Source organism: Ornithodoros turicata, chromosome 6 (assembly GCF_037126465.1).
Source record: "Ornithodoros turicata isolate Travis chromosome 6, ASM3712646v1, whole genome shotgun sequence".
Taxonomy (NCBI): domain Eukaryota; kingdom Metazoa; phylum Arthropoda; class Arachnida; order Ixodida; family Argasidae; genus Ornithodoros; species Ornithodoros turicata.
In genome coordinates this window covers 25,526,588-25,554,300 of record NC_088206.1, presented here as the reverse complement: position 1 = coordinate 25,554,300, position 27,713 = coordinate 25,526,588, and the positions used below count along the sequence as shown (strand labels likewise).

Below are 27,713 nucleotides of genomic sequence, written 5' to 3'. Positions count from 1 at the left end.
CACCTGCATTACTGTACTGTGTCGTCCTGGCATCACACCTGTCTCAATGGCCTCTTCATTGTACAGCACTGACCGTGTGTATTGCGCTGACTATCGCCTCATACACAGGAAAAAAGTGCTTCGGAGATCGACGTAGCTGCCATAAAGAATGTGGTTCCAGCAGACCAAACTGAATGGCTTAGCTGTGCAGAAGCCGCTTCAAGCACTTCACAGCAAAGCCGGCTGAATCGCAGCAAGCAGCAATGTCGCCCACATTTGAAGGAAGCTCACAGGGTGAGCCGTTTGTGCACCAGCCCGACGTGGTCGAAGAAATCATTTAGCATATATCATCTGAGGCCATTAACGGCCATTAAATCGAACGCCGTTTGGTCGAAAGCCGTTTGATCGAACGAGGGACACTTGGTCGAAAACCATTTGATCGAACGCCGTTTGATCGAAATGGCAGCGGTCGTTTGATCGATTTTTTTAATTGGTTCACTTGGAGTGTCGAAAATGACAAAAAAAGACAAGGGAAAAAAAAGCTGCAGTTCTAAATGCAGTTATCCTAAGGAACATTTAACTTTGTGTAATCTGCTTCCCCGTAAACACATTCCTCATGCTAACCCACTTTTTCGTGTCCAAAAAGCAGTACAAGGGCCAGGGTTGTTCACCCTTAACCCGTTGGACAACCGAATAGGTTTTTCCGCTCTGACACATAGTGACTAAACATGCTGTACTTGTTAATACCCCAACCCTTTGTCAAATAATAATTGATGTCAAGTATTAAACATTTTGGGAAATGAATTAAAAAATAAGTAAATGACATTTTTGATCATTTGTTCCCGTCGAATGTGAACAAATTTTAACAGTGTATTATTGTTTGTAATCAACTGACCACTGTATAGGAGAAAGAGCAGTTTCAGTTTATTTACTTTTCGCCTATGTGCAAGTGAACCTAAATTTAGTTCTTGCAACAGACATGTAACCGAAGAAGTACCTCGAAACCTAGACAAGATAAGCAGGGCAGCAGATCCTTGTACTTTCTGTATTTCTTCGGATAGCGTGCATGTGTAGTGATTCCAGGCTGCAGATGCATACCCTAATGTCGAACTAAGGTTTTACATGCTGTTAATTTAATATATCTTGTTGTACCACGGCCAAATTTCGTTTTTAGCACCCGCAGACTTCGAGTGGCTTTGCACATATGACTATCCCGTTTCAGACCGTTCCCTTTAAATATGTCGCCAGCAATAAGAAGGGTGCCCAGACCAAGGATAGACTACCGGCTGCTCTCAACCTGGGGCAGCTTTCTTCAATATGTGTTCTACTGATTCGTAAATGACAAACGTCTGCAACTAACCAGTGGTCTCCCCTCTTCGGCTGCAAAAAGCAAAAAAAAAAGAAGAAGAAATAAAAAAAAGCAGAGGACACTCATTGCCTGCTCCGTATCGAGTCAAAAGTTACAGAAAAAGTGGTGCGGACAACACAGTGCATGCAGCTTTGAATTCCCTTCGAACAAACGTCTTTCCAACAAACGGCGTCCATCAACCGGCTTTCGATCAAACGGCTTTCGACCAAACGGCGTTCGACCAAAATGGCGGACACCGCCAGGAACATCCAGGAGTAACTGCCAGGATTGCAGCGAGTTAGCATGTAACGTGAGAAGAGCCTATCAGGAAAATCTGACAAGAACCTGCCATCAAAAGTAACATTAAGGAAAGTGGCTCCTACAACAGCCTAAAGCAGTTCATGACACGAGCACTCTCATCCACCCGGGATGCTCTGCATAACTTACGTTACCTTCTTACCTTGTCTTAGTCGCTGTCAAGTTGTTTTTACTCTGTGTACTGTAAATATGCTTCGATATGATCACTGTGGACAAATATACCTCTTATAAAGACGCAAAAGTATTCTAAAGCATTCTGCTCTTCACGGGCTCCCAGAATGCATGTGTGACATCCCGCAAAAAATGCGAGCACATCTGGTTGCTCCACAATCTACATTCAGCGATTACAACACTGTTATGAACGCAAACGCTCAGAACGGTTTCAAATACTAGCGATTACTTTTCGTGTGAAGACAGAAGTTGAAAATCCCTTTGGAAAATTCGATTTTACAACACGCGGGACACAGCGCTACAGCTTGAATGCGCTGCGCGTACAGGGGTGGCAAAAAATTTACAGTGCGCCTACCGATCAAGTTCGAATTTTGATTTTTTTCTTCTGTGCATAGTATAAGGAACTACCGTACCTACGACATATAAAAATTTCGAGGGAAGTTTTTGGTGGGGTTTTTTAGATAAAGGCTTCCGAAATTCTTCATTTTTCGGTGGTATGGTGCTACTCAAAGAGGTATCGCTTACGTTCCTGACAGACTAGAGTAACAAATTATATATAATTCGACAGCCTCATGAATGACAAATTAAACGGCATAAAGCTCAATCTTATCCGTTTTTTACATCGCCCGCAAAGTTGCAGTGAATATGGTGCTTTTCGGCGCTTTGAGTCAACTTCGATATTTTTTTGCAGACAAACAAAAACCTACACAGCACTGCCGGGTCTAGGACATCTCGGTGCAGGACAATTCGGTGTGGGACAATTCGGTGCGGACATCTCGGTGCACGGACATCTCGGTGCACGGACATCTCGGTGCGCGGACATTTCGGTGCGCGGATATTTCGGTGCACGGATATCTCGGTGCGCGGACATCCCGCTGCACGGACATTTCGGTGTATGCGTCACATGTGTAGTCGTCGTTTCACGTCGTTACAGCGCCACATGTTTAGTGCAGACCCAACAGCGGATTTCCATCGCATTCGCAAAAAATTGAAGAATCTTACCAAATTAATGAAAAACGATTAATAATCTCAGATAAGCATTGACATTGTGTTGTATTGCTTCTCTTTTTCACTCATGTAATGGCCTTCGTGGTCTTTTGGGTTTGTAAATAATAAATAAATTAATTAAAAACAAAGGTCACACAATCCGAAAAGGTACTTCATCTCATTACCGGCAGTCAGTACTTAGTAGTCAGTACTTAGTTATATTGGGGTCCGAGGACATTTTTTCATACCGTTCACCGGTAGCCCTCCTTATGGGGACATTTTCTCCGGGGTCATCCTTCCCGGAGACTTTCCTTCCGGGGACACTTTTTGCAGACACATTCTTTCCGGATCCCGTTATACGCAATTACGAGTCCATAGATCTTCGACTCGTATGTATCTTTTTAATTGTGCGCTTTAGGGACGAAGTGCAAATTAAGAGGTTGTAACAACAACGTAAATGATGACGATGACGTGGAGTGTTTCACTGCCGCGATGTATATCAAAACAAGCACTAACGCAGTGATTGAGTTCCACAACAAAATTCTGCATTTTTGCGGCATATAGACATGATACGCTTTAGCCTCGCTATTTAAAAATAAGAGATGAAAAAGTGTTTAGCCTTCCAAGACATTCTGCTTTTGTGACCTTTGCGGGTCACTGCACTAAGGCGGGGGAAATACGACGGGTGCATCGGGGCGGTGGAGATGAGCCGGTTGTTTCGTGTCGGAGTCACCAAGGGTTAAAAAACAAAAACAAACGAGGCGCCCTTCGCGATGAAATTTGCTGGGTGTTATTTCCAGCCGCGTGTTCTAACCTCCAGTAACGTTTTAATCGCACTTTATTAATTAATCGGGCATCCCAATTGTTTCCCAGCGACGTGCGCCTCACGTAGACTTTTACTTTTGGTACAAGAAAAAAAAAAAAAAAGAAAGAAAAAGGAAACGCGCAAGACACGAAAAGTACCAGAGAGCGCTCCAACGTCTCTCTCTCTCTTTTGTTCATGCAGAGCATCATGTCGTTTTTAAAGACACGGTTTAAATACACTTTTTAAAGACACCCTCTATATTCAAATGAACAAGGATATCGACGTAAAACATCAAGTTGGGCCTGTTTTTAAGGCATGACGGATAAAAGCTCTAAAACCAAGACGAAGGACGAGATACACAGGTAGCGGTACCTGTGTGTGTCGTCCTTCGTCTTTGTTTTAGTACTTTTAGACGTCATAATATCGAATCCGCGTTTGCACATTTTACGAACGTGCAAAACTTGCTGCATAATTGTCTTTATGCTTGCAATGTATGTTTGCCGGTGCACTAATAATTATTTGCTAGAGATACCACGCAAATCATCACTTTCAGCGCTATGACACAGCCCCAACACCCCTTTCGTCTTCTTCTTCCCTGTTGCCCGTGGACCGAAATGTCCGTGCACCGAAGTGTCCGCGCACCGAAATGTCCGTGCACCGAGATGTCCGTGCACCGAGATGTCTTGCACCGAAATGCCCCTGCACCGAAATGCCCCTGCACCGAGATGTCCGTCGCCCAGCACGGGTAACCCAGGAGCCAGATCAAGAAATTACTACAATGCGACAATAAATAGCCTTGTAGGGAACGCTCAAACCTGCGCGCGACGACATCGTCTTCTGAGAGGCACTTTTTTCCTCATCTCCTATTTCTCGAAAGGCGCAGCGCATAGAATTTCGAAAGCGTTTATTTCTCCAACTCACCGATGACTTCAACATATATTTTTTTCCCGTTCATTCGAGACATCAAGTGTACCGGATTGTTCGATTTGGAACTAGCCAGCGGTGATGCACAGTGCCCCTGACAAATTACAAAGTGCTTCGCATGCTTCAGATACACTTTCAACGTTTCGAATATGAGCGGGCTTCTATAGCCATGACGGCTTTAACCGGTTTCAACGACTTCAACCTTCAACACACAAACCCAACAAACTACAAAGCAGGCAAAAAGTTCTTAAGATTTCAACAACGTGAAAAAAGATCGTCCATGCAACATTCGTGTGAAAGAACAGGCCTCCCGAGGATCTAGCGTCTTGTATGACCGGCACACTAAAATTTCGAAATTTTGAGTTGTTCGAATATCGTAACGAACGTTCCCGCGCAAGTTGCGCACCCCAACTTTTCCGACTTTTTTTTTTTTTTTGAGAAAAAGTGCGCAAGTTATGCGACTACATACGGTAATTGGGTTTTAGAACGGAATGAGGTAACCGTCCGCTCCGGATTTAGCGTCTGTTATTGCGATCAAGCATTTGTCAATTCCTGTAAACTCTGCAGATGCTGAAAGGTCTTTCAGCAGGCATAATAAAATGATTGAAGGCGACAAACGGCATTCGCTGTCAGAGATATCGTATGTAATGCTGAGCCTGAATAGTGTTTTGAATCTAAGTTTATAAAATATTCTTTTGTGCCCACATTATCCAAAAAAAAAAGTGTTTCCCGTTTCAAGCAGCCGTTGACTCAGTGACTCGATCCTTGCCGCGGAATTTTGAATTTGCCGCAGCAGAAAACCAGGGGCCTTAGTCTGCACAAAGAGCATAAGAACTAAAAGCGGTTAGACCTCCAGGTGTCTACCAAATTAGAGCCTTCATTCCCCGACTTTTCCAGGTTTTCACTGACCATTTCAAGCGAATGCCCGGACGGCCTGACGAAAACAAAACAAAAATTGGTGCCTGCTGCTACGTTTTGATACAGACCCCTCATAAAACAGATCATTTATCGAGTATTAGTGAGGCTGTCCTACTTTCCTGGCTCTGAGCTTGTCGTGTTGCCAAACTGCTGCTCGCGGCAACGTTGCTGCGGCGTGGCCGCTCAAGCACTGATCGGCACTAGAGGTTCGCTGCGCGTCGACATGCATCTACCCGAGAAACGTCATCGATGACGTTGGTCGACAGACTGAAACCGAAACACATCGGAAGGGGAGGGCTGGTTCCACGAATGGGCACTTAATTATTCGCTGCCTCCTATAGACGATATGCAAAACGCAGCGCCCTCTCGTAGCGCGCACGGAAACCTCCGGAATTCCGCCATGTCTGAGGCTCCCTCCCCGACCCGAGCCATACACACGACTCACGTCCAGCTGTTCTATCGCATGTCTTGCCTCACACATGTGCAGTTTCACTATGTTATTCACGTGGTGAGACGAAGGGATCAAAAGGGAATGCAAGCAAGGCAAGAGTGCTTCTGAATTCCTTGGTGCATTGGAGCGCTGTCATTGCGATTTTGGGAGAGAAAATTACGTTAACATAGCGCAATGCTGCTCTTTTATGCCATCCTATGACATATTTAGACAGTTCAGTACAGCCCATTTAAGAACTATTTAGTGCACTGTACACGGCATAAACCTTTGGTAGAAAATAAAAGCTTAGTACGACTGCGGCAAGTATCAATGATCAATTATCCTAGAACTATCTATGGTTCTGGACACTATCGATGACTTAGTTACCGATAGTTTTGTATCACTACTACGCGTTCCCTTGGTAGTTTTCTCTCAGGCTTCTTCTTGAATGTGAAGACTGATGACATAGCAAATTCATAGACACCCCATTTTCCATTTGGTACGTTTGTGACAAAATCAGTCTCTTTGAAGTGCAGTGAACACACCTTTCCTGTGTCAGCATTGAACTTATCTTTTCTCTTGATGGCCAGCAGTCATTTCTGTGTCAGGGAAGCTGTTGAAGGTGACTGTAAGGCAAGCATGAAGTATCTTCGCACTAAATGATTGAAACGGTCAGAGTGCACCGTCTGAGGGGCACATCTAACGACTACCTGTCTACCTGTCTGGTAAACAGTCACATGAAATGCAGTGCAACCAAACGTGACAGTTATGTGGGAGATGGTCAAATAACGAAAACTCAGAATCACCGAGCCAAGAAAGACCACACTTTATACCAGTGCGTAACGGTAAGTATCACAGCGGGTTTCGTAGCAACAACTGCAATCGTACTAAGCTTTTATTTCGTACCAAATGTTTCTGCTGTATCAAGTACACTAACAAGTTCTCAAATGAGCTGTACTAAACTGTATACATTTCTCCTGGGATGGGATAACAGCGTCGTTCCACTAGGTTAACGTAATTTTCTTGTCCAACCTATGTCACCGCGCTCAAAGCTTTCGATGCAATAAGGAATACAGACATTTGAGATTTTCTTACCTGGTTTACATTCCCCTTTGAAACAAGCGTCTCATCACATAGATAAGATATTGAAACAGCATATGTGAGAAGCATGACACGCGAGAGAACTGTTGTATGACAGTCGTTTGAATTGCTTGGGCCGGGTGGGACGCCTCATACATGGCGGAATGTCGGCAGGTTCCCAGGAGTGCTACGAGATGGCGCTAGGTTTTGCATACGGTCTATTGAAAGAAAAGTAGGACCGAAGGTCACGTCCCTTCCGGGGACCACCGTAATCCCCTCAAGACCGTAGCTTTCGGGCGCGACCTTGTTCGCCCCTAGCTTCGAGCGTAGTTCAACTCAACCAGATTAGTGGCGCTATCGAACACTATGGAGTCATTTGTTTACAAACAGGGCGAGGTCTATTGTCTCAAGTTTTCGTTGGCTTCAGCTGCTTTTTGGCAAATCCCCTGACAGTACCCTGGCTTTTCCAGGGTAGACACCCTGAAACCGTTTGTCCTTTGGTACCGGTTTAGCAGCTGCTATCTCCCAGAGTGCAGGGCCGGCGAGAGGGAGAGGACAGCCGATAGCCATGGCTGAGCCAAGCCCCAGGGCCCGGGCCTCTTCAGGGGCAAGTCCGACCCAAGGACCGACGGTTGCTAGCACCAGGACCCGCTTGCACGAAACAATCCTAAGTGTAACACTTGGCAAGTGTTGCACTAACGCGTTAGTGCACTAAGTTTAGGGTTGCGGTTAAGTGGCTTGCACGAACACTTCGACGACCGCCATAAGTCAAGTATTCTAAAGTGGATCGTGGCTACGAGCAGTAGCAGTTTTCGGAGACTCTCATTGGTAGAGAGAGAACTTCCGGAGTTCATCCCAGGAAGTCGTGCGTCACGGCATGTTTGGACACGACCTACTCTATACTAGAGACCTGGACAGCTGGCGATCCCCTATGGGAGAGACGGGTCACGGGTTAGTTACGTTAGTGACCGCTGCAAGCGCCACATAGCATTATTGGGGAGAGGGAATCACCCTTGCCACCGCCTTTATTCTGCTACGCAGGGATACACAGGCTGTTGCTAAGCACGCGCTATTATCTCTCTTATACTGCTTCGTCGTTGTCAACACAGCCTACCATACATCGCCGCGGTTTCGACAAGTCACGTGGTAACGAATAGTGCGAGCTAGCGCCAAATCCCATAGCCAAGCGGCGATTGCCAGAACTACTACCCCGGTGCTGGGAGCATTGCGGCTGTCCAGGTCTCTAGTATAGTAGTTAGTGATGGGCAAGTCAGTTCATTTTTGTGAACTAATTCATTTAGTTCAGTTCACTCCACTGAACTGTCTAAAAGAATAGTTCATTCGTTCACCTGTTCGCAATTAAACACAATCAAGTAATATAGTCCCAAACTTTAAAGTGGCTCGACCAAGAGAGATACAACAAAATGATCTTGCAATTCAGTTTTCCAAAGGTTCGAGAACATCAACATAGCAAACGTAATCTTTTAGGTCGCTTTTTTATTTTGCTTTAATTTTCTACGTATATTTTTAACGAGAAAAGTATTGCACAGATCAATATGAAAGGTGCCGTCGTCGTTCAATGTTACAATCGTGTATTTCTGATCACTTACGTCTGCTTGCAGCGAACTTGAGAACACAGAAGTGTGATAGAGTAACCGCAGTTTCAACTCATTTCATTCAAATGCATGAGAGAGCTTGAAGAAAAGTACGTCTAGCGTTGTGGAGGAAAAATTGGGAAGCTTGCAGTGTATTGCCGCAAAAATAACGTGCCCGCTCCAGGGTGTGCCAGTCACACAAGCAGTCAGCCAGAAGTCAGAACATAACGGCGCCACTAGCAGTCCACAATTGCGAGAAGGAGCTCAGAGCGATCTCAGCGCAATCAGTTCTAAATGATTTACTCTTGTTCAGCGTTCGCCGTTCATATAGTTCACTTGCCCACAGTACTTCAATCCATACGGCGTTCAAAGCCGCTCTGCTGGCTCTCCCTCCCCGCGCTTTTCCTTAAGCGCATGCGCCGTGGACGAGTAACAGTTCTGACAGGCGCTGCGAGTACTTCCAAACTTCCAAACGACCCGCGGCATCGTTTAGTTCTTTAGTTCATCCAGTTCTCTTCCTTCACACCTTCACACAGTCCACTCGAAGCTCTCCCTCCCCGCGCTTTTTCTTAAGCGCATGCGCTGTGGACTAGCACCTTCTCTGACGGCCAACGGCAGACCCTGCGAGTGCTTCAAAACGTCCCGCGGCATCGTTTAGTTCATCCAGTTCTCTTCCTTCACACCTTCACTAAGTCCACTTGAGGCTCTGCCTCGCCGCACCGCCCGCGCTCTTCCGTAAGCGCATGCGCTGTGGACGCGCAGCAGTTCTGACAGGCATCGGCAGGCTCTGCGAGTCCTTCAAAACGACTCGCGAGTCGTGACGTCGTTTAGTTCTTTAGTTCATCCGTTCATCCAGTTCTCTTCCTTCACACAGTCCACTTCAGCGCAGCGTCACAGCCACTCAAGGCCACAGCGTATGCGCCGTGGTCTCCCGCCCTTCTTCTTGCGCGCATGTGCTTTGTTAGCTTTACAAAACGTTCGTTAGATGGCGCAGATGTCACACTTGGAAGCGTATCAAAGCGTATGCGTTGTGGGTGTCGAGGCCCAATGAACTGAATTGGGGAACTAATGTTTTGGTTGTTGTTGAACTAGTTCGTTCAGTTCACCCGAATGACTAGTTCAGTTTGAAGGGTTCGTCCACGAACGACACATCACTAATAGTAGTAGGTCATGTGTTTGGATTCTGGGAAGTCGTCTGCTTCTGCCGTCGCACGTAAACAGTTTGTAGAACCAAAATAAGGTATTGTACTATCATTGTAGCTGCAAGAACGAGTTAGGTCACTTGTTGCGTGCTTTTGTTAAATAAAATAAAGCCTGTGGCCCAAAGTATGTCTCGAATTGCTCGATGATTGGGAACTTATCGCCAACGGCAGTGCCGGTGAGAGGCACTTCGCGTGCGGCGATCATTTTGAGAGATGTTGCTAACGAAAAGCACAACACGTTCGGCACCCACAGCATAAAAAAAATGGGACGTTGTTAGTATTGCGAGGAAAATGCGTACTGTATTGCGAGATACAGTTGGGGCCAACGACGAATCTTCGATACACGGTTCATAGCGGCCGACATGTTAGTCCTAAGCTTTAGTACGGTAGTTTAGGGTGCTCCTAGGACCCTTGGCCAGCGTCCTAAACTGCGCGGAGCGAGCGCCACCACTTTAGTGTTGTAGAAGTTTCGTGCAAGCCACTTACGGCTCCGGCACTACACTAAGTGGGGAACTCGTTAAGTATTACACTAAGTTTGTTTCGTGCAAGAGGGCCCTGGGCCCGCTTGCACGAAACTGTTCTGTAAACTCTTCTGAAGCTGTTCTTGTAAATAACACTATACTTCATGGCCAAGCAGAATGCCTTACTGCGGCTATCAATTCTACAAACACATATACAAAAGCCCAGCAAACCTAGGAGTGGCATGGGAAATTTGTATTTATTTCACACTAAAGTAGGGGGATCAAGTAAACGAATTCGCTTTAAATATAACACACACATAAATATAGGTCAATATTTGGAATGTCAATCTCAATGCGACTTTGAGTGCGAGATGAGCCACTGGAGGGTGATGTCAATATTGTCTCGCTCCTTACAAGAGATGGAGTAGCAGCAAATCTCCCGATCCTGAATGGCACTCAGATTCCTGGAAGAGAGTAAAACCAGCAATGCAAGTGTTGCATTGGTACTCTGCCACTTGGACTGGACAGGTCTTGGAATAGGTCTGTAGATTGTATGCATCCGATTCTTTTCTGCAGCAGCATACATGTACAAGCGCAGCTTAGGGGACACAATTTTAGGAAGCAATGATGACAGATTTGCAGTCATGTAACTGCATATTTTTTACAAATTCCAAAATGGCCCATTTTCATGCAAAACAGTACATGTCCCCAAACTCAGAAATGCAACTTTTTGTGCGCGCAAGCACCTAAAAACTTGCCAAAAGAAAAAAAGGAGAGAAACGGTGTGCCCTCAGTTGTCCTTTGTAAACACTAATGATCTTGTAAACAAAGCCACATTGAGTGTTTATCACTGTTTTCAATAGGCACCACTGGTTTCAAACATATTTTCTTGAAGTGCTGTCACTGGGTTACACAAGCCACAGTAGCAGTACTAAAAGCTACGAGGCCCCATTCCCCTTATTGGTATTCATACGTTTCAATATTTTACCTTATTTACTTGCGTATAAGACACGCATGTTTTACCAAAAAATCGTACAATCGTTAATCGTACAAAACGGTCTGATGTCCTTGTCACACAGGCAGTCTTAGCTGTGGTTACGTTTAACCGCAGTTACCTGACCAAACCGCAGTTATCGTGAACCACGCCTTGTGCTGTCACACGGCAGTTTGTGACATGTTAGCAGTGACCACGTGACTGTAACACAAGCGCCAGGTATATATTAATTACGCTGTATATCATGAAAAGAAAAGGGCATTACGGTAATTAAAAAGTAGGGATGTGCCAACCGAATCGAATCTTTCGAATCCACCAACCACGTTTGTTTGTTTCTTTCTAAAATCGGCGCCTCCAAGCCTGCTTGGCCGGTGGCCCCCGCGGGGCGCGTCAAAACCATGACACAAAGCGCAGATATTAGAAGTTTAAAAGTAACACGGTTTTGCTTTGATTTTTTCTTAGTTCTATGGAGGGAATCCAGGCTCTTGAGTTTATGTATTTCCTGTAGTCGATGAACATCATGTTAAATAAGCTACACTTAGGAGGAAGTATATGATGGGTATGTCTTCTCTCGAAGTTTGTTGTTAATTAAACAAAGATATCAAATTCTGCTTCAAAACACTTTTCAATAGAAGTGTTTTTTCCCTGGCTTTTTAAACTCTTTGCGAAGAAAGGATTAGAAAGATTCGAGATTCGTAAGATTCGTGGATTCGCAGAACCTTCCTTGGATTCGGATTCGAGAAATTCTGGATTCGTCCCATCTCTATTAAAAAGCTTAGTCATTAAATACATGTACACACATAATCATTTGCGGGAAGTGTCATACGGGCAGCGCTAACCACGGTTAAGGCAACCGTCCATTTCCTCGGTCACCTCGTGAAACTGAGGCTGCCAAGCTCGGTTTCCCATAACCGTGATTAGCGGCATAACCTCCGTTCGGTCGGCCGTATGACTGCGGCGAACCGCTGTTACTTTCAGAACCGGTTGCCTTAACTGCGGTTAGCGCTGCCTGTGGGACAAGGGTATAAATCTGCGAGTCTCCCAGATAAACCAGGAGACTTGGCAGGTCTGCTACTGTAGAAATTGGTCCTGTAGGTAGTTGGTATAAGCTTGAGAACTTCATGCCAGCATGCTACCATATGTTGCAAGCAGAAACTTCGCCGCCGCCTTTTTTTCAAATACTGTCAGTGGTGGGTTGCATCGTATCCTAGGTTCTGAAGATTCGAAGGTCTACCTTTGTTCAGTTAAAAAATCCCAAAGTTATCTCATTTGTAACATTTGACACGTTTTTGGCACCTCACTGATCTTCTCTCAGTCATGATACCTAAAAGCAATTTATACAATTGTGTGTGCCTCAAAATGTCCTTTCTTCTCGTAGCAAGCACACTGTTTTGTGATTTCGACAATGCTCCCAACGGCTGTTGTGTGAGGGGTTATCTACCGAAAATGAGTAAATTCAACAGCACCCTTCTCATGTACGCCCATATGTGACGTCGTTCATATTTCTCACAAATGTTGTTCATGACGACTTAAAATAGCACATCAGACGAAAATTCACTTCAGAGATGGGCAAAGTTACATTTCTGAGGTGCAAGCTACCCGTGCAGCAACTTCTCAGTAAAGGGCACAGCAACAGCTAGAGCTGTTGTTCTTTCCCTGGAGCTCACTCAAAAGTACACTTTTATCTGAAACACAAGTTGTATCTTCTTCCTCCCACACAGAACCCATGCATATCATGCTTCTGTGCAGGCTCTTCAATATTTCTCTTCAAAGTTGATGTTGTTTGTTCAATAAATCTCCTTAAAGCCGTAGTTTGCCTTTATTTCAGATAACGGTGCACTTTTGAGTGACCTCCAAGGGAAAAAAAAACGGCTCTAGCAATTGCTGCACCCTTCACTGAGAAGTCGCTGCAGGGGTACTTTGCACCTCTGAAATGCAACTTCGTCCATCGCTGAAGCAAATTTTCATTTGATGTGCTATTTTAAGTCGTCATGAACCACATTTTTGCGAAATATGAACTATGTCATGAGTGGGCACATATGGGAATCACGCTGTTGAATATTCGGTAGACCACCCCTCACAAAACAGCCGTTGGGTGCATTGTCCAAATCACAAAACAATGTGCTTGCTACGATAAGAAAGGACATTTCGAGGCAAACACAATTATATAAATTACTTTTAAGTATCACAACTAAGAGAAGATCAGTGAGGTGTCAAAAAAGTGTCAAATTTTATAAATGAGGTAACCTTCGAATTTTCCGAACCTAGGATACAATGCGACCCACCACTGACAGCATGGAAAAAAATTCAGCTGAATATGTTGATACTGATACTGAATATGTTGATATTATGAAGATACGTGGTGTCAATCTTCAGAGGAAGTGCTCTATAGTCAAAACGTCCGCATGTAAAAAGGTAATTAAAAAATAATTGCCAATTATTTGCAATTTCTTTCACTGCCAATATGCTTCCTAGAGACTAGGATTCGATATATATTTGAAATAAATAAATCAGAGAGGTTGACTGGACCACACTGCCCGACCCAGCGCGAGTTCACCCCTGTACTACAGTATTTCAGTTTGAGAAATCCAACATACAAAAAAAGAGGTACGTTTAGACAGTTTTCTAGTGGATATGTCTGAATCAGTCACGCACACACTTGTGTACATGTCGTACAATGGCTTGCGAGCAAAGGAGGTATTAGAGGCAAGTCAAACTCACATCTGATCTATGAGCTCTTTCTCGTCTAGTGCAGTAGGCAGATCACGTTTGTTGCCCAAGACGAGTACAGGAATTCCAGCCAGCTGTTGTTTATCCAGCAGATTATGCAGTTCATTACGAGATGCCTCAATCTTGTCCTGGTCTGATGCATCCACCATGTACCTGCAATAGGATGAACCATTGCACTAATCAACTGTGTAGCCAGTACCGCTGCTGCACACAGTTATCTCAGAGCATGGATACCTTGTACTGGTGCAAACCATCAGTATACTTTGAGTTACAAACTTTCACTACTGAAGCTCTGACTTCCATTGTTAGGAATCATATGGTGAGGTTAAGTAAAGCAAAATCATGTCAACCAAAAAGAACACACAAAAGTGAATAATGCTCACTAATTTAAAGTACTAGAGTATTTAAACCTACCACTCCTCTCTAATCGTCGCAAAGTTGCCTGTCTCACCCTCTTTTTCAAGATATACCACCACGAAGACCCGGTTCTCTCGTCATACCTTTCCTCCCATAACTACGAGGGTGGTTCCATAAGTTTCCGGCCTGAGGTAGAAAATGCGCACGAATTTGAAAATGCGATTAAGGACACGTGGCGCCATCTGTTGGAAGGCTGAAGCACCACCCTCAACCCTCTCCATGCTTTTGTCTGTTTGAGAGCGACATTTCAAACAGCCAGGGTGCACTCTTCAGTTAAAATGGAAAAAATCGAGTACCGCACTGTGATAAAATTCTTGACAAAAGACTTTCTCCTAAAGAAATTAAAGCGCGACTGGACAACGTGTACAGGGAAGCTTCTCCGTCGTACACAACGGTAAAAGACTGGGCTAAGCAGTTTCGACTGGGGTGAGAGTCCAGTGAAGATGATTCACGCGATGGTCGTCCAGTGGAAGTGGTGACACAAGAAAATTTGTCTCTTGTCGATGAGGAAGTGCTGAGCGACAGGCGTCTGAAGGTGAAGGAAATATCAGAAAGGCTGGGGCTTTCCAAAACAACCGTTTTTCGCATCATCGGCGAGGGCCTTCACATGAAAAAGGTCAGTGCGAGATGGGTGCCACGACTTCTCTCGACTAATTCAAAAGCGACAGCGCGTCGTCTGTGCCAAAGAGTTTTTGGAGCTCTGTCAAGAGAACGAAGAAGAAGTATTGAAGTCAATTGTCACAGGGGATGAGACTAGGGTGCTCTACTATGATCCCCTTTCGAAAAAGGAGTCGATGGAATGGCGCAAACCAGGAGAAGCACCTCCAAGAAAAGCCAAGGTCACACAATGCACAAAGAAGATCATGGCAACAATATTTTGAGATTGTCACGGGATCCTCCTCATCAACTTCAAAGAGAGGAACACCACAGCGAATGCGACTTGTTATGCTTCACTCCTGCACCGACTGCGAGACGCCAATCAAGGAAAACAGGCGCGGCAGGTTGAGTCAAGGTGTCCGGTTGCTCCAGGACAATGCCCCTGTCCCCACGGCTTCTGTTGCCAAGGCTGCACTGAAGGGGTGCGACTTCGAAGAAATCCACCACCCACCCTACAGTCCATACTTGGCACCGAGTGACTACTTCCTGTTCTCAAACTTGAAGAGGGATCTCAGAGGACGGAGATTTCAAAACGATAGTGAGGTGCAAGAGGCAGTTTTCCAGCATTTCGCAGACAAAACTTCGGACTATGTTTTCGAGGGTGTAAGAATGCTGATTGAAAGGTGTCAAAAGTGTATCGAAGTTAAGGGTGACTATGTCGAAAAGTGATACACTTGTTTCGTCTCTATGACTGTTAAAAGTTGGTTGGGCTGGAAACTTATGGAACCACCCTCGTACATCTCTCACTGCATTGACCATTTTCGGAAAGTCTATGTAAACACTGGTAACACCAAGTCGTTTTTTAATTATTTCTTCATCCGTACCACTTGACACGTGACACTGCAAACATCGACAGCCTGCCTGCCTTCAATGACGCCATATCATGTTTATACATGCAGTGATGCACATATGCTCTGTTGTTTATGCACTTTGTGAAGCTGTCTCCCAGTCTTCCTTTTCTTCTTTGTACTATCTGTTTTTTTTATGTGTGTTTTGTAAAAGCTATTGTCTATTGTCATGTTATAATCGCCCATCCCCTCTTCAATGCCTTATGGCTCTGAGGGTATTATAAATAAAGATAAAATAAATGATGATCACACAGTTTGGAGGAATCCATAGTATGACCTCTACTTCCAAAACCCTCTAGTGACAGCCCTAATTCTTCGTGAATCGGATACAGCGAACATATTCGCAGTCACTAAATTTTGCGAATTCTGGGTGCTGTAATTTAGGTCTCAGTAGGTGCCCGAAACGACCTGTATCGCCATTTGATAAAAGCTGTCCTGCACATGGTTGTACACAATGTTTCTTTTCTTTGATTGCACATGGTTGTGTTGCAAAGTAGTTCAAACGGTACCAGCCATTAATTGTAAAAATAAACTTGATGATTCCAGCATTGTTTTTGAAGCATCAATTCTAGCCCAAAATTTCAGCGTACGCTTAAAATTCACAAGTTTTTCAATTAGCAAAAGTTTGGGGCTCATGGTGTTTCAGGGCTTCACTGTGCTCTTTACCAAAATACCAGGGAAAGCACACAGCTGTAGACATTCCAAGTGGCTTAAAGGGACAGTTTTGTACAGCCAGGGTGATTCCGAAACTTAGCCAAAATTATCTTCACGAATACTGTACGCATACAACCGTCAAAGTTACATTCAGAATAATAAAGTCGTTTTCAAGGAATTTGTCGAACGTGCCGTAATAGCAGACGACGAAACCTGCACCAGCCGGCACTTCACTCTCATACAACGTCACGCATGACATCAGCGTGCGGGTATGTCGCCCATTGGCTGAGCGAAGAGCAAAGCAGCAGTTTTCAGCTGTCGCCGTTGCCATGGCAGTGGAAACTTGCAGAAGGATCTTGGGTTGAGTCATCCCCATAAGCTCCACTTTGTTCTCGAAATGAGGATGCTCAGACGTATATCTCCGTGAGCCGAGAATATTCGCGTTTTTCGCCAAATTGACGCCGCACAGCGGTGAAACTCGGGACTAGCTGATCCAGGTACACACGGCCCACCCCGCGTTCACTTGTGGAGGACTTGCTACTTTTCGCATGGGTCGCTGAGCTGCACCTGTATTTTGCTGTTGAAATCGTGGATGAAGGAAGCAGTGCAGACAACGACCAGCAAACAAAACCAAACGACTTTTGTTCTGTGCCACAGTGCGACTACGTGCGCCGAGGGGACAGCAGTTTGTCTTTCCGCGTTTTATTTTTTCCACACATGGAATACCGCCTACTTTGACGCATCCTCGGAAGAGATGGATTGAGCGACGCAAAATCAGCAAACCTGTTACATCAGCAATGCTTATGTGTGTATGACAGAGCTCTTGGAGCGGCACTGCCTGCATATCTGATGAACGTTTTTCTTTTTTCTAAAGCACACTTCTGTGCAACTCACGTCAGGAAGGGAAGCAAAACCTAGTCTATGCAAAACAGAACAATATTTTTCGAACTTGAGTAGCCATTATGTGCAATAAAGCGCAAGGAATAGCGCGAAAACGTATACCAAGTCAGTTTTGGAACTGTGCATTTGAATCAGCGCATCAAATCACTTTGGAAAGAATGCGACGTTTCGTTACGGTTAAAAACATGCTAAAAACATGCGCACCAGTGACAGACGGATGTGGCAACATTACCCTGTAAATTCTAAGCTATACATTCCTACACGCGCTACACACTTAAAAGATCTTATCTGTAAGAGAGCATCAACACAGATATGCTGTGCTTGCATGTCTCTGACATTCCTGCAGCACAGGACACTCGCTGCTTGCTATTTCGGCCTCACAGCCGGTAAGCGTGAAATTCACCTTCACGAAGTATGGTAGATCAAACACGCCGGAACTTCGCATATAATATGCGACAACTATAGCCTTCTCTTTGGACAACTCGGTTACGCCTGCCAGAAGTATACGAGCAGCGTTTAATACTCGTTCGCCTTCAACGCATCGAGAATCAACATTGCAGTTCAGAAATCTCAAAATCGAAACTAAGTGACAACCTGGATACGCCCGGGTTGGAGTTAAGATGCGCCACCTACAGGTCGCGCAATACGCGAATAGTCCGTGGTGCATTGACTGTGGGGTTTCCGAGCTTTGTGGTGCATAATCAGATACGTGGAAGCTAAGACACGTTTTCTTTCTGCGAGTATTTCATGCGGTTTTTAAATAAACATGCACTCCTTCTCCATGTACGCCGTGAGCGACACTTCATTTAGAAACATGATCAGTGCGCAGCGGGAAGTGTAACAGAAGCACGTGTAATACATTTTTGTTCGGAGCTGTAATGCCACCGCACACACGCCGATGACAGAAGACTTCAGATTTGTGATTGTGGGTGGGATTGACCTGCGACTTTCAACTTATCTCAGAGGATTGACATAGTTGTTCTAAGCCAGAAGTTGTCCACTACTTAGAACGTGCGTCTTTCCCATAAGAACCGAAAGAAAACGTACGAGAGCTCCCGCAGTCCCCAGTCAAAAGCAGATAATTTCTGCATCCACAGACTTTCCGGCAGGGCGACGTAGCCGTTTTATTGTTGCCAACACAGATCGCGGCATGCTCTGCAATCTTTATCAATTTCATTCGATTATTTAATAACCCTGACATGCTTTGTCGGGTAAATTCCAATATTCCATTTTCAACAAACGTGAATCTTAACAACAGTCATTAGGGAAAACAACAGTAAACTGGCCACTGCAGGTAGCAAGTAAAAGAATGATGACATAAGCATTGTGACACTGATTTGACATGAAATCACTATCGGTCAAACAGATAGGAAAGTAAATGTCTGACAAAGATTATAGGGCCTGGGGTGTCAACAATGCCCTGTGGCAGAAAATTCCACTCTGTTTCAGCAAGTGGTAAAAGAGACTGTCTGAGGGACCCAGCACGACAAACAGTCTGACACTTTTTGACCATGGTCGGTACGATGAGAAACATACTGGGCTCGAATGATGTGCAACAGACTCAGGGATGAAAAATAAAAGAAGTTGTGAAACAGACAAATCTGAAAATACTTCCTCCTTCAATCACCACCATTTTTTTTAAACGAGGCAGTTATCCTGCCTATTAAAATGCACCACGCAAAGTAATTCAATCAACAGACGCACAAATATCACAGAATTCGATTTTGAAAATCGAGACTGTGTGCAATGGTGGCAATTCACAGAACGAGCCGACAAGCCACCCACGTCATTTTGACGTCAGGAGGAGTGAGCCCACTGGTTGGTTTAGAGAAATGTTGTCTGCTATTTTTCACTCTGAACCACGTCGTAAGCACGGTCGCCTCTTTCGCCCCTAATGACATCACCTATGACGTCCTTTCCTTCTCCTCCTCGTTTGACCCTGAGGAGTGAGTCGAGCGGGAGCACGTGCGGCGATGTTCAAATGTCTTTTTTTTCAATGAAAAATGTCGCGCGCAGAGAAAACTTGTGTGTCAGTCATCAAGTTAAGTTGCTTTCGCAACACGTTCGGAACTCAAAATTTTTTAGACGGCTTTCTGAGCTCCTTTAAGCTCAAAGTGGGAATAGATATGGTAAGTTTCATTAAGGACACGCTGGACTGGACAGAATAATCCGACAATATAAAACGGACGCTTTGTACTGACACTAGGGTTTCTAGGTGTGACTGATGACGGTCCCATAACGATGCTGCGTACTGCAATTGAGGTCAGACCAATGTTGTATACACTAGTAGTCTAACATTTATGGGCGCTTGTCTATCACGTCGAAGGAATGCAAGCGAGCAGTTGGCCCTCTCACAGAAGGCTAAGAAAAGATAGATAGAAAGGTAAGTCCCAAGCATTTACAAGATGTGGATGGAAAGAAAGAGTGATTGGAGATAGAATAAGTAGAAGTTGGGGGATATGGGGAGCAGGTGAAAGAAACAAATACACACATCAGTACGCTAAGCTCCACGTGCCAAACTCTGCACCATTCACCCATGAAGTTTAGATCGCGCTGTAATATGATTGGGCCTGAGATGGATGTTATCGCTCGATACACCACACATTCACCTGCGAAGAGAGGCCCTCCTGAAGTAATATTAATGTGCAGGTCATTATCGTATAAGAGAAATTACAAGTGGGCCAAGAACGGTGCTCTGAGGGACACCCAATGTAACAGGGCAAAAGGATGATAAAGTTTAAAGTTCCCCACCCTCCTTGCATCTAACGCAATGTAAATACATGTATTTAAAACCAGAACTTGAATTGGAATAAATGAATTGGATTGAAAGTACCATCAACTATCGTTGCTTGCTTGCGATGAGACAGGAACTGCTCGACCTAGGTTAAAAGGGATGGGGGAGGTTTAAAGGAGATAACTTAAGAAGGAGACCTACGTGAGATACCTTATCAAATGCCTTTGTGAGGTCTTCTTGAAGAAAAAGAGTGTCTGTCACCACCCCCTTATCCAGGCCGATTTGCATGTCGTGAACAAGACTGGCAGGTTGTGTTTCGCACGAGTATCTTCTACGGAATCCGTGTTGATGCTGATAAAAGAAAGAGTGAGCTCCCAAGAATGAAGAAAGATTACAATAAACAATATGTTCAAGGATTTTGCAAGGAATACTCTTCAAAGAAATGGGTCCGTAATGTAATGGATCATTGCAGTCTACACTTTTAAAAATTGGAACAACCTTCCCCAAGTGCCAATCGAGAGGGACAACAACGGATGAAAGGGACTGCGAGAAGATAACTCCAGGTACACACTTGAGCCATTTTGTACTTTTCAAAACTGCATTGAAACCGTCGAGTCGCTGAAGACATTTTGAGACCATCAATTATCCTCCCAATCTCGTTTATTGGGATTGAAATTTCATTCATTGGAGGTAGGGCGGTTTCTTGAACAGAACGTACATGACCAATGTTACTAGAGACAAATGCAGTGGAGAAACTTGCGTGTCCGTATAGAAGTCCCTTTTTACTTCCTTGATCACGTGGGATGGTAAGCGGCCAGAAGTTCAGGGTTCTTGTCACCACAAATTCTGCGGAAAAGCGCTTCTTTGTGTTGGTTAACCTTCTCATTAATTAGTCAAACCATGGTGCTAACGAACTGTGTGCTATAGTAATCTATGGTACGACCAGTGGTCCGACCAGCTTTCTCCTGCTGTTTGATTAATAACAATTTCGACTTCACAAGGCTCGTCTCACATACAGCAGTGCAGCATCGACAAGAAAATAATTGTAACTATACTAATTGCTACTGAAAAGTTTTCGTCGTCTATATTTTGGAGGGGGCTGAAGTAACACCACCCAGAAGAGAAGTCCCCCTCCAATATCCCATCGCCCTCGTGATACATCAGCCTATACAGATGGTTTCTCTCAAATGAAGTGTGTGTCATCTGCTTTCGCCGGGACACCGCTTTCGCGTAATTGGCTGATGCCGATCTAAGTAGGATGACGTTACACTAAGCAGCGCTGCCTTCTGTCTAGCTGGTGTGGGCTGGAGCTCCCTATGTCCCCCCCCCCCACCCCCCTATACACCCCTGCCTTCAGGAACCGTCACACAAAATATTTCCTTTGTGCAGTGCAAATCTCCCTGAGATAATTGGGCTACAAGAATGAGCGCAGCGGCAGCAATCTCGCCCATGCTGCTCTTCGCGCATGGTGATACCAAGTCTGGAAGCGCTTCTGTATTGGGTGCCAAGAATTGTCTGCAAGCGGAAGCACCCAGTCAAGGTGCAGGACGGGCAGTGCGATATGCAACCGCAAAAAAGAAAAACGAAGACACGCACATCACTATTAGGCGACTTAATTCACGCAACGACTGGGTGTCGAGTGAAGGAGCATTTCTGACCAGCTGCTGTCATACCTTTTGTGCGAACATATATCCCAGGGCTTTTAGTCCTAATTTCTACTTCTCCAGAGATATTTTTGCTTGACTAAGCGAGAGAGGTCTACTGTGCTAGTTCCGCTGCAAGGTGCCACCTATGGATGTGTGACGTGCATACGACACAAGATCTCGATGCAAAGCCCACTTTGTTGTGTACCATGCATTACAGCACTTTCAGGCTTACGTGAATACAGAATTTCATATGCATTGTTTGGGACACGGTCGTCTAAAATCTCCAGGCCATGGCCAAGCAGTCCCCTATTGGCAATATCGCGCACGAAGGAACGATACCAATGTAATCCCCAAGGTAAGGCCACGCAGCGGCACCTGTCGGGATAGAGAATCATCGTGTACTCGGCGGCGTCTGCTAGGGAGAGCAGTGGTATTGGTATAGTCCCTTCGTGCGAGACACTGCCGATAGGGATCGCTCCCCCATGGGCTAGAGATTTTAGACAACAGTGCCCCAAACAGTACATTTATTGCATTGAACTGAATACACAATTATTATTTTTGGCTAATAATTGGAGCACTGGCTGTTAACAAAATCACGAAACTCATCAGCTCTATAATACTGGGACTGCTCCCTCATGCTAATTTCTCACATGTCTGCGTCTTCTTCGGCAGCACTACATTCAGGGCCGGCCTTAGCATCTGTGGGGCCCGATTCGTTATAGTGGTGCCCCCCCCCGGCCAATACCTAGAAACCGAAAGTGAGGTAATTCCTAAAAAATATGCACAACTGGAACGAGTCGAGTGTAACCAGTAACCATTAACATTTGGACCAGGATGCCACTGGCATCCCGCACGAATCGCCTGTGGTGCTGACTGTCTCATGGCCCTTACTCAATGTGAACATATTCCCCTCAGGCACGAGTTGTTGTCCATATTGCATTCTGTCGCTTCTGTTTTGTTTGGAACATGGAGGTTAGTAGTTATTACATTTCGCAATTTTCGTACCGCCACGAGCGCACATTAATTATTTTGACCAGACTGTATTCTGTTTACTGTTGTCCTCATAGTCGTACGGATATGAACAAAAAAATCTCGCCCGGAAGATGCTGAATCGCTGCACTTGCACTTCCATTTTGTCATTATTGTCAACATCGCGATGACTGATCATTATGTCAAGACCATTCTCCTCCAGCCAGGACAGCTGGAAGAGCAAAGCGTGCACCGCGATCTTCAACCTTTCGTCTCCATGAAGTACTGTCAAAGGGACGGGCTATTAGCCAACACATCATAATACATGTTCCATAGGCTAGATAGTGGAAATATGTCAACCAGAGGAGGCCAGTGTGGGAAACCCTTGGTTAACCACAACTTTTTTTCATTCGGGATCGTTCCGGCCAAAAGTGGGACAAAATGCAAGCAGACTGGTGGGACAGCGGCACTGGCCCTGCCTAAATTGTCACATTAACCTTACGTCGAAATGCGGGGGGAGGGGGGTTATTTATGAGAAGACTAAATGCAAAGGGAGAGGTAGGAGAAGAAGAGGTCAGCCAAACGGAGTGTTGGCTTGCTATTCCGGAAGAAAATAATTAGAAAATAAATTGCAAACTAAAAAGAAATGCAAGGAGGGCGAACAGCCACTCCTACAGAGATAGGGACATAAGAATAGTAACGAGTGGAAACTTGTCTGTGTCGTCCCTAATTGTTGGTCTGCCTCGGCCAAATCTCGTTGTATAAGAATAGTCTTCGTGATGTGCATGGCATGACGTGTAGGACTGCAAATGGACAAGCACGAACTTAATCTTCGTTCACTTCTGGTGCATGCAAAATCTGTTTGTTTGTGACATAGGGTTTTTATTAAAATATAATGAGGACACAAGCACCAACAAATAAAGCAGAAATGTCATAATCTGTAGAATAGAATAGAATAGATGTAGAAAAAAAAAGAGAAGGAAATATAGGTCGCACTGGGGCGACCAGCTGTTCCATGACGCTTGATGTGTGAAAGCACTGAATGATTTAGAAGATTATTTCAGCATGTATGCATAATTTGTATTTCTGAGGGTCACAGTAGTTGTTGTATCTTCTTATGAAAGGAGCACCTTTCTTGCTTTCTTCTCAGCTAAGTCTTTCACCATGTTTTCAAAGTCAAAGGTTCTGCACAGTTCAGACTGAACAATGCATTATGAAGAATTAGTTGAGCTCAACTGATTTATTTAATTCTTTCTGAAAAGAGTATTTGAGGGAGTCGTTCTTTCTCACAGGAGAGGCTGTGCACAGGGTGTCGGAGCGAACTGAAAACCACAACCGAAAACTGAAAAGAAAAAAAAAACAACAAAAAAAAAACGCTATTTTGGTGCGAACCGTAATCGAAACCATATACGTTTTTTTCGCTCAGGAGGGATATCGAAAAATTTATTAAACGGTTTTGGGTCCAAGAAAAAACTTCGCCGGTTTGGGCTACGAATAGGCGAATGGAACTGACGTCGTGTGCTCTGAAGTCATGTCATGGATACTTTACGAAGGTCACGGTTACGGTGTAATGTATGTCGGTATACCATGACCCTTAGGCTCCCTTTGTAACGTTTTATCGTTCGCGTACAAAGACTTAGAGGTACATGTGACCGGTTGTGACTCTCTACCAATGTGCTGTAGTGTTCGTTTTAATTTCATCCGCCCAAACTCTCCTCAACTAAACCGCACCCAAGGGGGCTGCATAATGGCTTCTCTATAGGTAATGTCGTGCAACGCGTCTCTTCTTTAGAGATAAGTTTAACTGGATTGTGCTGTATTGAAGCTAGGTGCCTGCCCTAAGGAAGTCTGCAGCTCCAGTTCTTACGTGTTAAAATATAATAATTGGGAGTGATGGAATTTATAAGCGGTCCTTTATACCGCATCCTACATTCTACCGGTTCGCTGGATTTCTACCCATCTACCTTTATACCGCTGTCTTTTAAGAAAGCGCAGAGCCGGAATAAACGGGTTTACACTTAGCAACATTGATTTTTTTTTCTGTGAATGAAAATGCCCACCAGAAGCGGAACCGATTAAAACCGGTATGAACCGGTATGTTTTTGCTCCTGAGCAGAAGCGGTATCGGACCGTTTATGATAGAACCGGAACGAAAAATGTTTCGGTTCGACACCCTGGCTGTGCATTAATGAGATGCAAATTACACAAAAGAAGAAAGGTAAGGCCCCCGGAAACAGGGGAGAGCAAGACGTCTTTTCTCGCTGACTTTTCCTGGCAAAATACACAGATCCCCCCCGGACACAAATACAAAGAAAAGGCTGTTGGGCCATCGTTCGCGGCGTATCATACTAAGATTTTCTCTCTCATGGTCTCTCTGTTAAATCTAAGTCGTACAAAAGTAAGGATATTTTACACCCCTATATACACCCCAAGTCGCTCATTTGGGAACGTACTTCTCACGATGTTCGGGCCTACTGGCATCAATGAACCCTATTACTCGTGACTGATATAAATTTCGTACTGGTCACTCGTTGGTAGTTAAGTCAGTAAGTGACCCGAACGACCAGTTATTTTCTAAACACAGATCTTTACTCTATAACGTTTGTACAAAATAAGGACTTCAAACGTCACTACTGCAGCTCACAGACAATAGTAACTTGATAACACACTTGCCACACTAGTGGCGGATCCGCAGGGGGGCAAAACGTCAGTTTATACATCTCCCCCTCCCCCACTACATGCTCAAACAAAGATGCCTCCCCCCCACCCAGAGTGAGGATGTGGATTCACCCCTGTGCCACACAGGCTATGCTGAAAACAACATGGTCAAACAAATGCCACGTAGTCAATACAACTCAATGTAAAGGTGAAACGCATAGCCTGTTACGATGAACTAAGCGACACGCAGGCTATCGAGGTTAACAATGGCACACAGGCTAATTCAAATTGACTCGCGACACACAGGCACTGAACTGATGCACAAACATTTTTAAACAATAGAAATATCTTATCTGGCGGGACAGGAGTCCTCAGAGCTGGGAACATACTGGGTGACACTACAGTTCTTGTCCGAGGAAGAATCCTTGGTCATTTATCCCACGTCGGAACCACGTCGCAGGAACAGACACAACAATTGCAGACGAAGCTGACCTAAATCTTCCTTAATCGGATGAACTGAATACTAATTATTTTAAAAGCCTGTAGTGAAGTGTTTAAAACTTGTTCCCCATGGTCATGGGCACTTCCGTGACAGATTGCCTCCAAAACCCCCGATGTATGAGCACTTGACTTAGCTCTTCCAGTTATGGTCGCCAACTGCATTAAAGAAAGAACGCCCCGGGCCCGTTACAGTTGCCCATACTGTTAAGAAAAAACATATTTGTTGGTGTGCGGGAACCCGTCGAAAGTTCGAGGAAACATCACCCCAGACGGTCCCTGTCCTCTTGTTCTCCGCGCTCCTCTCGTTTTTTTTTTACGAGGGGACCAAGTGGCTGTCGGAAACAGCATGTTTTTAACGGAGCCGACGACTTCTCCGTTAGTGTTTCCGCCGTGACACAACCTGACCAAGGAAAGGCGAAGGGGCCCCGCTGCCTCTGGTCTGTCTATGCCAGTTTCATCGCCCATCACTGCGTCAGGTTTCTACACCTCAATTTTTGCACATGTTTACTGACGCCTTCGTTTGAAACCTACGTTTTCAGTTGCTTTTTCGGCTCCGCGGTGCCCGATGACCAAATCGGCCAAAGGCCGGCCCTAACTACATTTTGTCATTGGCTTTGTGTATCGTTCGTCCCTTATGCAATCATTTGTCACATGAGTCAGGAGTGCCAAACTAACCGCTGGTGACGCGACTCTTGCTTCTACACTTACCTGGCATTGTGCAAAAATTATAGCTTTTAAGACTCACACGATAGCGTTGACACCTCGGCAGTAGCGTTCCCACATGCTGCGAAACCGGGGTTGGCCACCAATATCCCAGATCTGTAAAGTCACGGTGGTTACGGCGATCCACGGAATGGTGTCTGAGCCTTACCTTGATTGTAACGTTTCCTTTTGTAACCTTCCTCATATTGAAGCCTACAGTGGGTATCATATCTTCACAAAACTGTCCAGACTGCAAGAAAACCAGCACAGAATATGTACGCAGATAATACCACCCAATCTCAGCTGACTTGTCTTACAGCAATCACGTTCACAAACGTCGTCTTGCCAGAGTACTGAAGCCCCACAAGGGTCAGTTCCATTTCTTCTTTCCAAAAAAGGCTCTTAAACCAGTCTAAAATCCTGTTAATCAGCGACAACATTATCTAACAATTTGACGAGTGAGTAATGTCGATTCCAAACGTAAATACCACCACCGCCTGCGATCAACATGCAAGAAGAAATCACGTGCTTTCAACGTCACATACTGCTTGACGTTCGTGACGCCACCTAGGCTCTTCTCACGAGAATGCTCACGAACGAGCCGCCGCCGGTATATGTAATATTTAGCCTGCTGCCGCCACTCGTTCTGCCGATTGCAGAACAAGACGCTACATCCTGAGGGGTATCATTGCCGCGTCACTCACTCCTCCAGGTGCTTCAGCTACAGAGCACGACCTACTAGATTATAACGACCATGTCGTGCGTACCCCTTCCCAGCCTCCAGCGCCGCATTTTTGGAAGCTAGCGGTGGCGCTTCCCATCGTCCCAGTTATTGCTTCCTCAACTTCTACAATACTTTGTACTTCAGCCACGGAGAGAAGTAAGGAGACCGAACTCTGCCGCGCCGCCATTGAAAAAGTGTGGTCTCGATTCCTCGAGTTCAGGTTCAGGTTCGCTTAATCCCTTTCGAAACAGGGCAGGTATTTGCCCAAAAGGAGATACCATGCACAAGCGAGGATCTAGACCAATCTAGACAAAGTGTCTAGAAAAAAGAAAGTTCGTGGGGTGTCACTAGTGTCGCTGCA

The 27,713-nt window shown here is 45.0% G+C and overlaps 1 protein-coding gene across 1 annotated transcript; it reads right to left on the bottom strand.

The window, feature by feature from the left end:
- Positions 1-10,456: 10,456 nt before the first annotated feature.
- On the bottom strand, positions 10,457-27,172 carry LOC135396463 (ADP-ribosylation factor-like protein 8B-A). Its single transcript, XM_064627447.1, has 5 exons — positions 26,946-27,172; positions 26,798-26,878; positions 26,672-26,745; positions 13,934-14,095; positions 10,457-10,682 (listed from the first exon to the last, which is right to left on the bottom strand). The coding sequence occupies exons 1-5, from the start codon at positions 27,066-27,068 to the stop codon at positions 10,568-10,570; spliced, it is 555 nt and encodes a 184-aa protein (XP_064483517.1). The 5' UTR covers positions 27,069-27,172; the 3' UTR covers positions 10,457-10,567.
- Between the last annotated feature and the right edge of the window lie 541 nt (positions 27,173-27,713).

What these genes read in the sequence shown, in the direction of transcription:
- LOC135396463 (XM_064627447.1), bottom strand. Translation starts at nt 27,068, where the DNA reads ATGTTGTCGCTGATTAACAGGATTTTAGACTGGTTTAAGAGCCTTTTT. An exon ending in CGTTTGTGAACGTGATTGCT is followed by an intron (nt 26,879 to 26,945) that starts GTAAGACAAGTC and finishes GTTTTCTTGCAG; the next exon opens with TCTGGACAGTTTTGTGAAGA. An exon ending in CGAGGTGTCAACGCTATCGT is followed by an intron (nt 14,096 to 26,671) that starts GTGAGTCTTAAA and finishes ATCCTATTGCAG; the next exon opens with GTACATGGTGGATGCATCAG.